Below are 15,590 nucleotides of genomic sequence, written 5' to 3' on the forward strand. Positions count from 1 at the left end.
TCTTATATATCAATCAAAACCAGTAAATAAGCTGCTAAACCATTCCTCATGAGATTCTTCTCAAAGAACAACAGAAATCTAGTTTTAACAGATAGATGACAAAAAAAAATCTGTAGATTTCTTATTCCAGTACTGCACATACATAAGCAAATAATCAAGAGGATGCTAATGATTCTGTAGTGTATAATTCAATTAGTCTGTAGTGATGGCCACAGCAAAGCAAAGGAAGTAGAGATAAGGAACATCTTCCAAGAAGGAATTACTTTAGAGTTTTCCTCTGTATTTCTAATTTCTCAACAACAACCACCGATCTCCACAGGTTCTAAAAAGCTTTAAAAATAACTGAATTGGATCACCAGACAAATAATATATGCTTTCATAAAACAAAAGCACATCAGTTTCTGCTGAAATAAATTAAGATTTAACACAACTATGTGGTTTTTAATTGGATATTTAATGACAGACTAAAAATCACTATCAAAAATACACGGAAGTGCCCTTCTGCAGTTTAAAAAAAAAAAAAAAAAAAACACCAAAAACCTAGGCTTTTCACAGGATGATAGAAATTGTGGTTAGAAGGGATCTCTAGATAGCCAGCCAGATTAACTGCGGCTGTACCTAGCTGAGCCATGAGAACCTCCAAAAACATAAGTGCCACCCCCACTCCAGGCAAGCTGTTTCAGTGATGTACTACTGGGGAAAAGCTTTTTGCATGTCCACTCACAACCTCTCCAGCCACAATTTGTATTTTAAAGATTTTTTGCCTTCTTCCTTAAGAAAATATTGCTTTTCATAAAGCTTTCATAAAGCACACAGAGAGATATAACCTATTAAAGTCATGTCGGAGACAGGAGGAAAAGCAGTATAAGTGTAACTCTTTAACGATCAAGGAATTACATTTTGGAGTTATTTACATTATTTACATTATTCACAATTACATTATGAATTCTTAAAAGGACTGGTACAAGAAAGGATGCTTCACAGTTAAGGCTTTGCTCCTAGATAGATTCTTTAATACCAAATTGGCTGATCTCCTCCAGTCTTAGCCTACTGGATGAAGCCTGATTTTCAGTTTGCTGCACAAAGAACTACTTATTTTATTTAGCCTATGCCCCCCAAAAGTTAGCCACATTAGTGCTTTCACCTTTTGCATATCTCAGCAGAAAGCTCTTTCATCTACTAAGACCATCTCTTACAAAAAGATAAAAGGTTAGGTTAAAAAAGTTAATAGACTAAAATGTGTAATCTAAAACTTCTCACAGCTGTTTTGTCTGCTGTATTATCTCTCCATCTAAGCAAAAAGCCTAGAACACAATTAAACACATTACTAACAAACATGACAAAAGCAAAAGTGACTCCTTACCATCTTTGTTAACAGAAGTAACTTTGGCTGGATAGAAGCGACAGTCAGACCAGCATGCCAATACCTGATCATTTATATGAAATCCCTAAAAGACAGTATTGAAAAGTGTTTTCATTTAAGAATACTAAAACATGCAGCTTCATTAAGACATCAAAATGTTTAGTTTTCCAATATTTAAAATATAAGCCACAGAACTCATACGGCAGACAATGCAGCAACAGTGAAGCATTTTAATGAATTTGAGTGGTCATAATTCATCTAATTGCACATTAAACTGGTACACACTCAAGTACCCTATATTCGCTACTTACTGCACATCCTTCTTCCTCATGTAATCCTTCTTTTCTTAACTGTATTTTCTCTAAGGGACGCAAATAAGGACTGTCCCAACAAAACCATTCATCGTATCTATGGTTCCAACGTTTGAAATGGATAAGTACTTTTCCTTCCTCATAATCAATGTCTTCAATGTGAGCTGGATACCTGGACAAAGATTAGATTAAAATATTTCAGGTAAGAATAAAGATGTCTCAGACAGTTCCAGCTACAGTGCAATATATTACACACAGGTGGCCTTCTGAACTATCAAAACCAAAGTATCTTGATCAGCTGTGATGGGGACCCAAGTTAATATACCTAGTAAAATGCAGTTTCTAGTTTCTACAGTCTTAACATTATTTGACATATCACTTGTATGAGCAATAAAGATATGACGAATGATTAAAAGGCCCAGCACAGAATGATCCCAAAACTGAACGGTGTGAAGGCAACACCGGTTGCAGGAAGGGGAGGCAACTGAGGGGCTCTTGATCTCTAGTTACATTCCCCCCCCCCCCCCCCCCCAAGACTAAGAAGTCAGAAAAAAATTTAGATTTCCCTGCATCTAGGATAGATGCACAAAACTGATAGCTGCATTAAGGGGGAAGGGGACAGGCAGGAGAGCCTCAAAGGTGAGATCAGTGGGAACAGAGCTCTTTCATACGAATATATTGTTAGATGCAAGTGTACCGGCACTTATAATGGATGTAATTTTAAGTGCTCTGTTCTAGTTGCAGTTGTTTATAGACAAGCTTTAGAAATACGCTTTTGCTAGACCAAGAACTATAGCTGGAAAAAAGAAACAAACTTAACTTTGCAGCATACAACCAGACCTAAAGAGCAGCTGTCTCTAAAGCTTAATATTTCAAGTATATTAGTTGATTTAGCAGAAGGTATTACCTCTACCTAATAATCTCTATTGCTGCCCCCCCTTTAACTGCATACTCAACCTTCCACAAATAAAACATTTACACAATTAGTCATTTCAGCCTCTCTTATCAAGACCAACACCCAGAGGTCAATACACTCACTTGTCTTAGAGATATCCATCAACATGGGTCAAGAATCACCTTCTGAAGATACCTCTCAGCATAACATCTGAAGTCTAGCAGGCCCACTAAATCTAACTGAAGATTTAACTTTGAGAACACAAAATTTAGAAGTCCCAGGATTTTTAAATAGAAATCTGTCAATATATTAGTATAGGAATCGGAGAAGGGTCAGTTCCTTTCAATCATGAAGACCTTATAAACTACGCATTTCTTTAATTGCATTGGTAATTTGTAGACCTCAGTAAATATTTCAGAATCATCACTATCACAACTGAAGATAACATCACAAATAAATCAAGGTTCCCCACAGTGCAATAAGAGCACTAGGAGAGCGTTCTCTTGTCAGCCATCTCAGGTCTCTGGAAGAAAAGCAAGACCCCACTGAATTCTAGAACAAAGGACTGAAGAAAGAAAGAAAGAACCTCCACCCCAAATTCACAAGTATTCTTTATACGTGACATGATAAATCACACCCAAAAAGATAGAACCGGAGGTAGAAAGAAATGGCATCTTGAAAGGATCAAGCCTGGTACTAAAAATAAAACCCAAACACAGCAGAACTGAGACTTAAATACAATGTTTTAATGGTTTTAAGTGTATCAGTTTACAATCATGAACTGATGAAGAGAAAGGCTATCTACTCACAACTCAAGTTCCTCAGCAGTTATGGTATGCGTCCATTCGTAACTTGTTCAAAAGAGAGTCACAAGTACTCCATGCCCAAGACTCACGCTGCAGCCGCTCACTGAGTCCCTGCCTAACACTGGGTGCCACATATACCTTAAGTCATGCCCTTGCTTTGACACAGAATGCTATCAAAACACAGGCAGTAAAGGCAACGGAGGAGAGAGGAAGGCAGACAGGGGATAGGGACAACATAGACATCTCTAACTGGTTACCAGCAAGTAACTTTGTTCCATTGTGTTACGGCCCACAAATCACTTCATACTTAGATAACCCCAAACAACACCCTATATAGCTTCCCGGGAAGGGAAGACTCAAAGTCTTTCCACAAAGAATTATCTTAACGCAATTCCATTAAATGTGGCTTGTTCTTGGATATCTTAACGAGCTGCACAGTGCTTGGTAGAGCGCATGACAAGAACTTAATATATTGGCCTTGTTGACCTCAGTAAGGAAGGTATTTCTGAGCAAAGCTGCAAGCTTTGGCAGGATAGAGTCCAACAATGGCACTTTATATCAGTAGACTCTTAACTTGTTCTAATACACTACAGCAGCCATCTAAACAGCGCCCACATGAAAAGTGGCACTACGCACAGATGCCTAACCCAAAGGAAATTTGCCTGAAAGACTTTCGGAAGACTTAATCTAAAAGATACAAAAAGACAAGACCCTCTTGGCTTCCAATGTGTTGAGTAACTTTCGTTCTGGAAATATGTTGCAAGGAAAAAAAAAAAAAAAAGCAAACATGTATTAATCCACTAGTTCAGACAAAAGTGGGAGAGAGTATGAAGGGAGATCAGGACAGGTCTAGAGGAATAGCCTGTGAGAAGAAAAAACCACTAGGCAGGATTTGCCTGCCTTTAAGACCTAAATCTCACCTACTTTATCTGCAGGCACAACAGCAACCAAAAATGCCACTTTCACAGAAACTTAAGGCAGTCAATAGGTAACTAAGGTCTCAAAGAAAGTCTCTTGGCAGTAAAAGTATCAAATCTATTAGATGCCATATATTTAATTTGAGAGTATCCAGTGCCCTGCACAATGCAGCAAAAACGAGGGTAAGAATTCCCACATACTCTCAGTGAGAGACTAGCCATCAGAGCTGCAACGGGTCTAGGGCTCATCCAGATTCTCAAAAATCCAGAGGGAAGCTGATAAACATGAATGACAACTGGTTCAACATTATGCCAAACATCTGTTTCATTTAGGACATGCATCTGTCTCTCTCTCAGGAGAGACACGCTCAAGTGATAAGGGCCTAAACTGTATGATGCAAGACTGCCCCCTGCTTTATACACAGTTAAAGGAGGAACAGCATTCTTCACCACAAGAACCATCATCCCAGAACCATGCACCAGTATCATCACCCATGCCTTTCCCTTCTCACCCTCTAAAGATTCCCTCATAGGGAGAGATGTTAATCCATCTGCAAGAACAGCAAAAAGATGCCCAAGAATGAGACCAAATTTCAGCCTGGTCTAGACCAAATGGAGATGAATTAGAGCTCTCAGCCAGCTCCTGGATAACACACTGAAAAGCCTGAACAAATTTTAGCTTTCTAAAGCAACCATCACCTGCCTCTACTTTGTCCAGTGCTCCACTGAAACACTAAGTCTACTGGGCACTGTGCTAAATGCACTCACCAACTTGGACACCTCCCAGTAATACCTTCCCTTTTGGGCACAAAATACCATGGTGTTGTCTAGCGTCCGGCAACTTCAAGGTGAAGGAGAAAGGGTCACAGGTTCTCAACAGCTCTGAGCTCTACACATTGACAATGCCAGATTCATTCCTCCCACACCTGTCCCCTAGCCCTAAAAGGGCTGAGTAAGCATGCTGTATCAGGAGGCATGCATCCCCACAGACCTACACAGAAAAGGAGTAATACAGTATACCCACACACATGGACCAAAGAGTACCTTTAAATACTCCAGGGCAGAAGCAACTAAAGAAAAACCACTCTCGTTTAATCAAAAAAGCCCACTACAGGAGGATAAACAAAGTGAAACATAAAAAGCTGAAACCTGGCCTAAAGTATGAAAAGAGGCACGCATGATTCAAGAGGCTGTCATATGTCCCAGTATGGTCAAACATCTCCTCCTCCAAAACATGAAGGAGGCATTTAGCTGACTGCATGGACTTGCAAAACAGTCAACTGATCCCAAGTAAGAAATCTCCCAAATGATATCGATTTGAATACTGTTCTACCAAGTTATTAAAACAAGCTGAAACGATGCATAACTTCGGGCAATTTATCAGGAGACCAAAACAAGTAGTTTTCCAGATAAATTCAAAGGGAATGACAGGCTTGTACCTTTCAAGGCCTCATGACAAATGAGGTGGTTAGACAGTGAAAAAGAGAAAACTGAGATGCACAAACTGTTGGGATTAGAGTTTTGCCAAAAACCCAAGGGATGGCCAAAAGCTTAAGCAGAGAACTCCGAAGACACAGGGGCTAGCAATGACTGGCAACTTCATAGACTACTGCTGTCAGAGCATAGCAAGCAATACAAAATATGGTTTCACATAGATAGACGTGCAAACCCATCCCTTCCTGTGAAGATGGGAATACTTGAAAATTCAAATTCAGGGTGATGACCAAAAGAGTTCCTTTCTTTCAGTCCTTGTCTCCCTTCTCCTTTCCTACATACCAAAAAGAAATTGCTATAAAATCCCTTTCTCCTGGAGCTAGGAAGGGATAATCTTACTGTATTCAAAGTAACATCACGAGGAATAGAGACACCTCGGAGGACTGGTACTATGAACAACAGCTGTGGGCTCCATTCTTTTCAGTACTGGGACAAAGTCCTGAAAGCATTAGCAATTAAACTCATGGGACCGACAATCTTTACCCTTAACAGGGTAGGACAACACTCTTAACAATACTAAGCTTGAGCTCAATGCTGAAGAGCCTTGACTAGAATCAGAAGTCTCTTCTACATTTTACTTACATAGCACGTAGAAGAAGCTGAAAGATGTCATTACAGCAAGATGATAATCATTTGCACCTTACAAGTATTCAGCTCAGCTATCCTCTTTTTGTTAAAGCATAATGTTTGTGGCTTTCCAGTGCCAAGGAGTTTAAGTGATCCAGTGCAAAAAAATCCCAAGAACTCAATTCAGCAGGGACAGTACGTGCATGTAAATGGATATATAGCTGGTCTCTCTGGAATCTCCCAATGTGGGACAAAGGTCTGCACTACTGGAGCAGTCCCACTACCACATCCTCTGGAACTCAGCACTGTGTACCGAAAGGCTTTTGGCATGCGCAGAGGCACTGACTGATGAACAGGACTCTTCCTCTCTTTGATGCCATCAGACCAGCAGATACCATCGGGGCCTTTCTGATAGCTTTGTATGTGTCAATCGAGCCTCAAAAACTAAGCCAACAACAAACAAGGACTCACTGTACTCTCTGGAGTTTGAATCTAGGAAGTGACAAAAAGCCACACCAGGAATTGAAGTACACATTCAATACATCAATTCAAGAGACAACTAAGCAATCTTTGATAAGAGATCTAAAAATGCAATATTCAAGTCCACTTTGCACAGTCGGTTTCTGTGCTGATTACTCTGCTGCTGTATGAAAATTTTGTCTCTTAAATAGCGCGGGGAGACTGGCATTAGTTCCAAACACCCAGGAAGTCCTGAACTAACATTCCAAGACAGGAGCCCTTGCCACGAAAGGCACGTAAACTGGGCTCCAAGATTAAACAAACAAAACAAAAAGCAAAAAAAAAAAACAACCACAAAACAAACCAACCAACCAACCTTTTCATCAAAGCACTACTGCCATTTGAAAATCAATACTGGACCTCTGACTGGTGTGTTTGGTACTGAGAACAGAAATGAAAATCAGCTCTCATTTCAAACAGGAGACTTCTGCCTATGTTTTAAGTGTCAAGATGATAACAAAGCCATGTACAAAAAACAGACCTCTGAAGGTCTAGCACCGGGAAAAGCAATTATCACACACACAAAAGTAGTCTTGCACCCATGTAAAAAGTGCATCATAACCACACCAAGGAGTGCTCCTGTTCACACTGTGGCAGGTGAAAGTAACTGTGAGGTGGCAAAAGTCTTCTGTCCTCCACAAACCTTCTACGAGTGGTGGGCCTCAGTTTGTCATTACGGCTATTGCTAAGAGAAAAAACGCCTCCAGCTCTGACAACTTTTGGTTCATAGCTCCTGGAAAAAGAAATAGATGCAGATGGCTAGTCAAGGAAACGTGGACTTTTGGACCCAGGTTTCAAAAGTCCAGCAAGTAAAAGAGAATTTTCAAAATTGGAGAGCTAATAACTCAGTTGTGAGACTGAAGAGTTGCAAAACACTGCAGAAGACAAGTCATTTGAAATCCCAGAGTTTTTGAGAACCTGCTACATGCCCGAAATTCAAATTTAAGCCAAGAGATATGGAAAAAGCAGCAGGTGTTGGTGTTCCCCCCCCCCCCCCCCTTTTCACAAATTTTACCATACAAGAGCAAAGTACTTGTACTTTTAGGCACTGTTTTTCTCCAAACATGTCAGATGGGTCATGAACTAGAATTATTAGCCTTACTGAAATAAAACCTAGACTAAACTGCACCTCTAATGAGCCTACACTACATATGTAGTGCAGACAGGCTTAGAAGTGTCAATGTTGTAAGCTTGCCAAATTTTTCTTGTATAAACAAACCTCAGGAATGCAAAAGATGCACACAGATTCAGATTCAAGTCCTACCTACGCAGTTTTTGTTTCACACAGGAAAACCAACATAAGATACAAGTACAATTTAGTGTTTGTACTTTTCTTCTAAGAGCTATGTTTATTCATTTTAACAATTTCCTTCTATCTGAAAGGAAAAAAAATATTCCAGATGCAACTGACACATTTTGGAACTAGCCCTGTACATCACTAAGAAAGCACTCCATCCTCCTGGGATGCCCAGATGGTTTTTCAACATGGTGACTTCTATCTACAAGCATAATGGGCCTACTGTTTCCAGAGCCTGAACAACAACCATATCTAACACGCACAGACTCTTCAATAAAAATCAACCATCACTGATTTCAATAGAGAGAATGTATCTGAAGGAACTAACAAAGCCCAATCAACACCTGCATTTAAGAAGTCCTTGACTCTAGCAGTTTTCAATTTTGTGCATTAAAAGCTAATTTTTGAGCTGACTTCTCAAAACGAACCAAGTTAGAAGACTCCTTTTTCTCCCTCCTACTGCTGTAGTTAGTCAAGAAAAACTTCTCTCACATATAAGGTCTTCAAGACAGACTCCAAAACAGACTTCTTGGTTTGGAACGCGTTCCCCTTTCCAATTCTTTAAATCTGTATTTGACTACCTTTATAAATGAGCACAGGCCACAACAATTTCTATCAGACCTTTTAGGCCTATAAATTCATAACAGTGATGGGAAAGAAAGTAGTGAGGAACTACCTTGGCTGTAAAGGACTTATCCCTTCACAGACCGCTCTGTAAGCTGTGAAATCACCTTTTAAATTCTGTGCTACACAAGAGTACTCAAGTCTGAAGTCCCACTACATTTAGGTTTAGTTCTGTTTCCTAGATGCAGACAGCACTGGTACACTTCTTTTTAAAGGCCAGCACAACATAACAGCATTTATTGCCCATTTCAACCACTGGTATATAAGCATTTAGAAATTAACTAGTTTCCTATAAACCAATGACCAGGACTCTAAATATGGTATCAAAGTAAAATGTTTTTAAGATATTAAAGACTTAGCGTTAATATAATATGAATTTTTTAAAAAATACCAGTTTTTTAATCTGTCACGGGCTTCCAACTGGGCTCCCACCTCAAAGTTGATCCCTCTTCTATTCGGTGGATGTTTTGTCATTTTGTAATATCAACACTGCTGATTTTATTCCCCTGAAAAATGCAATTAAATATCAATCACTAATCAAGACACATACAAAATAAGCTTATGCACCATAAACCCCAAAAGCTAGATGTTAAGGGAACTCATTATTTCTTGCTCGCAGGAAGTGATGGGGGCAATTACCTCTTATAAAATGGTTCTCAAGTGACAGTGTGCAGAATCATTTCAAAAACATGTTCAAAATGGTAGCTACTGGCCCATAAAAGACTGGGTCTCCATCTTTGCCCATTGGCTCAAGTTCCAGGTCAATTCAGAACTCTTTGCAATCCAATGTTTATTCACAGCTGAGATAAAAGTTTCATGATGCTATTTCCCCCCACCCCTTCCGTGTTTTGATGAAATCAAGGAATTCAATAAACAGGAGATGGGCAGAAACATACACAATATCATCCTTTCAAAAGCTATCATGTTAGTTTAATACCTGAAAACACTATGTCACCTCATCACTACAAATGCAACAGAGATAAAAGACAGCAGAAATATGAAGTTATTTAAACAATTTTAGCTATAACTGCCTATATTGTTTTCATATTTGCATCGCTTTCTTTCTACTTCTCCATTTTAATCAGAAAGTAAAATAGTGTCCAATGGGACAAGTCTCCCAACACTTACATAAACATTTTAAGGAATCTTGTCAAGAGTATCATTCTCAAGGTACATTTAGTAGAAAATCTCATCAGGAGCTATTTTTCCTAAATTTCTATCAACTGTTTCACACAAAAATTATCACCCATTCCTGTAATCTTTGAGCTCACAACATTCAAAAAGTTGAATACATTTTGTTTGACAGTCTTCCTTACAGTAAGTCTTTATCTTGAAGACTGAATCAAAGATGTATAAAAATGGAGAAAATTAAACTACATCAAAAAAATTTCTAATCTCACACTAGAAGAATAAGGAGACATGCACTGGAAACTGAGAAATAAGCAGCAGCATTTTATTTTGATCAGTTTCAGACACTGCATAAACAGCAACCAACATCATTAGCTAAACTGTATCTATAAAAGGATTGTTTTTATGAATAACTATTAAGATTTCCAATATGGTTTAGAAATCAAAGAGCTTTAGGAAGGTTGTGAAGTTTCTACATAGACAAAAACAATTTGGTTCACATCATTTAAGCCAGGCCATTTGCCAAGGCAGGGTCACGCAGGCACCTCATCAAGTATCATAATCATGTTGCAAAGAAACTTCTTCAGCAGATGACGATCTGTCTTCCTCTAAAGCACCATTTTCAAGCTCATTTTCCCTAGCATTAAAAAAGCCTGCAAAGGTTAACTAAGGTGAAAAAAGCTATTTTCCGTAAGCTCAATTCACTATACAGTGTTTCACACCAACTAGAAAATATTGTAGCCACCTAGGAGTTCAGAAAGACTGCTAGTTTTCTATAATATCTGATAACAAAATAGGGGTTCACCTAGCGCAGTTCTGAATCAGACCAGTAACTACCGTCTTCTAACATGGCTCGAGTGGGTTTTTTGTTTTGTTTTGTTGTTGTTGTTGTTGTTGTTTTTTGGGGGGAGGGGGGGGAGTTTCAACTCCATAACTTAACTGGGAAAAGGGAGGACATTTTAAAGACAAGTTTATGATGCCTGGGGTTTTATGTTCTAATGAAAAAGAAATCAAAAAAACATTAAGTTTTCTGGAAATCCATGAATCAAGTGCAAAGCTACTTTTTCTTTTTTTAAACAGCTTATCGACTTATACCTAAAACATACACTATTTTTCTCCACATATTTACATCAGTAAAAATACCACTTTCTGGCATTGGCACTAAAATTTCATGCCTCCATATGTGGAATAGAAACACTTTCTGGTTTATACTTCCAGTGTAAGAGAAAGCATAGCTGCAAGTTCACTCTTGTCCTACTAAACTTACTTTTCTTTTTCACCGAGTATGGACATGCAGACAAAATAACCCTAAAAACGTTACAGGAGGTACATTAATTAAGCCATCTGCACTGGTCCCCTTCAGGAAGGGCTGTAATCCTGAAGCACGGGAGTCCTTTTAGTTCATGCACATGAGGCTGCAAGAAGAGCGTACTACATATCTCCACACTTGAGTAGCAATATCTCATAAAAGGCGGCTTCTAAAGATACATGAAATCACATCAACTTTGATGAAGAAGGCATTACTGTATTTTCAGTTTAATATCAGAAAATGAGTAAAAGTATCACAACGAAAGGGAAATCCAAGAACAGCAGAAAGCATTTAGTTATATTTACAGAGGCTGTAGATTCTGTGAAAAATCTGAACTCTTCCCCATTTATGGAGAGTCAGCTGAACATCAGCATTTCTTAAAGCACACACACATTATACTTCACTAACTCAATCAAACCTGTTATAGGGCAACTGATGAAAAAGCTGGAAGAGAGGAGGAACAGTAAGGACAAAAATGTGTTGCTCATTTCTGTCCCCTCTCCCTAATTCTTCCTTCCTTCCCTTTCCAGGGCTCCTCTGGGTCATCTCTCACATCCAAGTGATCAGATTTGTTTAACTTGATCCAGCAGTCCCCATACTCAACACGTCTAGTCAACCAGGCTGCCCTCTTCATTTGGCTCCTCATCCGAGGAGCAGCGTTCTCAAGCAGATACATATTTGGCAGCACATTACATGAGAGAGAGAAGTTATTCAATAGAGGAACTCAACAATTCTATCCTTAAAGATATAGCGTTAAAGCAAGACTAAAACCACATAATAAAACCTTCACTGGCAGCCATCACACATCTACCGCTTCCCAAGGAAGGGCAACAGACAATTCTAAATCCCATCCATGTTGTATCAGCATGACCTGGAGCATATGGAGTACCTTATTTCTCACAAAGGCGGCACTATAACACAGGGGCTTGCCTCTGCCTTGTGATTTGAAGTTTCAGCCCCTCTGTCCTCCCTCGCAAGGGTTACTTTAAAAATCTTAAAAATCTGCTTTGATATAATTTAACAAGTAAACCGAGGCTAATTAGAGGCAGTAATAGCTATGACTTGGAAATAAGAAAACTTTATCTCTTTTAAAACGTTATCCAGCAGAAAATGAATCTGGACTAACTTGGTAGCTTCAAAAACAAGCTTAACCAGGCATTTTTACTGTGGTAACTTTTTAGGAATCCACCCAAGACCACAGTTTAAGAAAGGAATGGTTATTAGGCTTGCCCCCAAAGTTGTAAGCCTCTTCTCTAAAACTTATTATTCCACTACAAGGATTAGGCCTGTTTCAGGAACCAATATCCTAGGATTTAGACAAGTCACTACTTCCAACCAAAAGGATTTCCAAGTCTGCGTCACTAAAGCTATATAGTTCAATTGTTAAAAAGAGCAAACGCATTCTTCCCAATAAAAGTCGCTATGAGGCGATTAGGATTTAAAAGACTATTCAACTACTCACAGGTATCAATCAGGAAGAAATATTTATAATCAGGGAAAACACAAAGGAGAATAATGCTTACATTTATATTGGTCCCTTCTAGGATCATTGATTTTTATCTTTTAAAACAAATTTTCTGTTAAGAGCACAGGCCTCGTATACCTTAACCTGTACCAGTTCCTACGCTTTTCTGTTTTAAGCTCTGTCAGTGTTTATCCCCAAGTCTGGTATATCAGTTAGTTTCTATAGAAGCGCGTTCCTCTAAAAACCGAAGAGTCTTTCATAATATCATACAGGTATAAGCAGGCAGTTTTGGCAAACTTTCTCATTCACTAATAATGGCTTCTACTATTTTCTCTCTAGGAGTAACTGAACGACTGTCATCTTTTTCAAACCTTATCTACCTAAACACTAAACAGTGTTTTCTAAAGCATTGGAAAGTATGATCAAACCATTCCCTACATATTCACTATGACAAGAAAAACTCTGCCTTGGTATCAGTTTCACTTCCAAAGTGAAGTACTGTTTCAATTCAGTACTTCATAAGCAGCTCACAAGAAAGCCAATTCACTTGCACAATTTAGCCTCGTCTCCTTCATTAACATATGTGTCAAAAGCAGAGATTTCCCTTCCCCCCCTCCCCCCCCCCAGCCAAATAAAAGTGGGAGGGAGAGGGAAGAGGTGCTCTATAAATAACCTTAGTTCTCTGGATTGATAAAGTAGCATGGTAAAACTCTGATAGCTTGCATAAATAGAAATTAAAAATATATAAACATTTGAGAGAAAACAGCATTAAATTCATTCTGGATGGTAAGTGCACTGTCAGATTCCTAAGAGGCGTTCCACATCACTGGTGAATCAGAAGGACCACAAAGAACAGGAGGCAGAGTATGTAGAACAGGTATTGGGTTAATAAAAAGCATTGACAACACTGCTAGAATAAAAGGAATTAGCAATAGAGTGCGCTGGTTTCACAGGAGGTGTTGCACGGGTAGAGCTGAATACTGGTGTACTAAAGGTAGGCCCAAGACTTGAAATGCAATACCTATACAAGCAATAGAAGTTACAGGTATATTTTGTTTTCTTAATGTAGAGCAGTATAAGCAGTTACTATGCCAGGACAGATAACAGTAGACTCCACAAACCATAAGCCGACTCTACCACTCACTCCAGCACTAGACAGCATTCCAAGATTGCCAGCATATCTACGTGCACGTTTTGAAAGTACTAAAGACTGAGTCCAATCATGTTTTAAAGGTAAGTTCTTATTGCTCAGCAATAGTTACTTTTGACCTTTCATTTATACCACCTACTTGCATCATACCAAGACTTTCATCTTCATCAGTGAGTAAAACAATGAAAGCCTCACCCAGTTCACCCCCTACAATATGCACGCCCCCATCAGGAATGGTCAATCCAGAGAAGTCCATTGTCCCCACCACAATCGGAAGACTTTGCAAGTGGATGACCACAGCCATGCTGTGCTGAAACCACACACCTGCAGATGAGAAAAGGTAATGGCTATGTCAGACTGCAAAACGGTATTTACAGACATCATTATATTATACAATCCTAACGGCATCTTATGGAAACTAAGTATAATTCTTACAAATATTTAAGTACTATTTTTTAAAGTTACTTTGGCACTGACTTAGGAGGCTAATTAGAAGACTTTGTCCACAGACAAAAACATCTGCCTGTGCTCTGCCTACCAGATTTCGCCTGCAGCATCACTGCCACCATGAAGTATGCCTCACTGTATTTTACCCTATGTATTAAAGAAAACACCACTAAAACACCTAAGTTATATAACCAAGGAACGGTTTCTGTACTAGCTATTCACCTAAGGATTTCTCTACTCCTGCCTCATGTTTTGCTTACACATACAATTTCATAGTAAGATGAGTAAAGTTTAGGGCACAACCGTAAGTCACAGACGTCCTTATCACTGGTATTTCAAACACAAAGCTTCAGACCTTCAATCAGGTCTTCTAATGCAATAGGAGTAAAAACAGGAAAAACTCCAACTGGACACAAAGACAATTAGACATTGCAACAAACTTCCAGGAATAACACAGCTCTGTCACACTTCTATCCAAGACATTAGATTGTTGTTTTTATCTGCACTACGCAGGATCCTTAACTAGATCTTAACCAACACTCACTCCTTTCTTTAGGAGTTTCCAAGACTGAATCAACCACAGCACAGGAAGCAAACTCTTGACTGAGCAACAAAACACTGGAAATTGGATCCTGAATTAACGCTTATAATTTTCTGTGACAAGAACACTGTTCAGGCCATTCCTTAATACTGAAATATTTACTCAGAGCACAAGGCTTACTATTTTATTTCAGACCCATGGTTTTCTCTAGCGTACAAAAGTAGGCCAACAAAGCTGTATCATCATACATTTGCTCTCCTCTTCAGGCAGGAACCAAGACTTATTCAAAGCACTCAGTGACAAACATGTAGAGCTATCAGCAGACATAAATTACTCTCCCTAGATCAAGAGCCTCATATTCTCTCCAAGATTAAAGGGCATTTTGAGAATGTCATTTTCATCCCCTCAACAACATCCCACACAACTGTGCTGTCATGTGGAGACTGGGACAGACCAACGTAAAAGCAGAAATTATAAACACAGGCAATTCAACAGAACAGAGGAAAAAGTCTTCTATAATAAAATCCATTACCAAGTGCAATTAAAGAAATGAGTGTTCGTTTTTCAGTCATTTCATCATCTCTCATTTAGCTGTTCTAGTCTTCTCTCATTTTTTTGTAACACACTAATGATAAAGACAAATTCTAAAACACTGAACAAGTAAAAAGATTCGTGAAGAAAGGTTTTTCTGAAGTCACATGAAATAAGGCATGTGTTTCCTTAATGACACATATTATGTTCAAGATGATCTACTTTA

The 15,590-nt window shown here is 38.8% G+C and overlaps 1 protein-coding gene across 19 annotated transcripts in view; it reads right to left on the reverse strand.

Annotated features, from left to right (window-relative positions):
- Window positions 1–15,590, reverse strand: part of PHF20 (PHD finger protein 20) — an 81,414-nt gene that overhangs the window by 58,517 nt on the left and 7,307 nt on the right. For 10 of the 19 annotated variants that reach the window (XM_068912036.1, XM_068912031.1, XM_068912024.1 and 7 more), the window contains 4 exons: window positions 14,041–14,169; window positions 9,185–9,299; window positions 1,675–1,846; window positions 1,364–1,448 (listed from right to left, as the gene is read on the reverse strand). In XM_068912036.1, coding sequence (XP_068768137.1) covers window positions 1,364–1,435 — 72 coding nt within the window. In that variant the 5' untranslated portion in view covers window positions 1,436–1,448; window positions 1,675–1,846; window positions 9,185–9,299; window positions 14,041–14,169. The remainder of the gene's footprint in view (window positions 1–1,363; window positions 1,449–1,674; window positions 1,847–9,184; window positions 9,300–14,040; window positions 14,170–15,590) is intronic. The other 9 variants (XM_068912034.1, XM_068912026.1, XM_068912021.1 and 6 more) reach the window with 2 other exon arrangements.

Source organism: Struthio camelus, chromosome 18, assembly GCF_040807025.1.
Source record: "Struthio camelus isolate bStrCam1 chromosome 18, bStrCam1.hap1, whole genome shotgun sequence".
In the NCBI taxonomy this organism is placed as follows: Eukaryota; Metazoa; Chordata; class Aves; order Struthioniformes; family Struthionidae; genus Struthio; species Struthio camelus.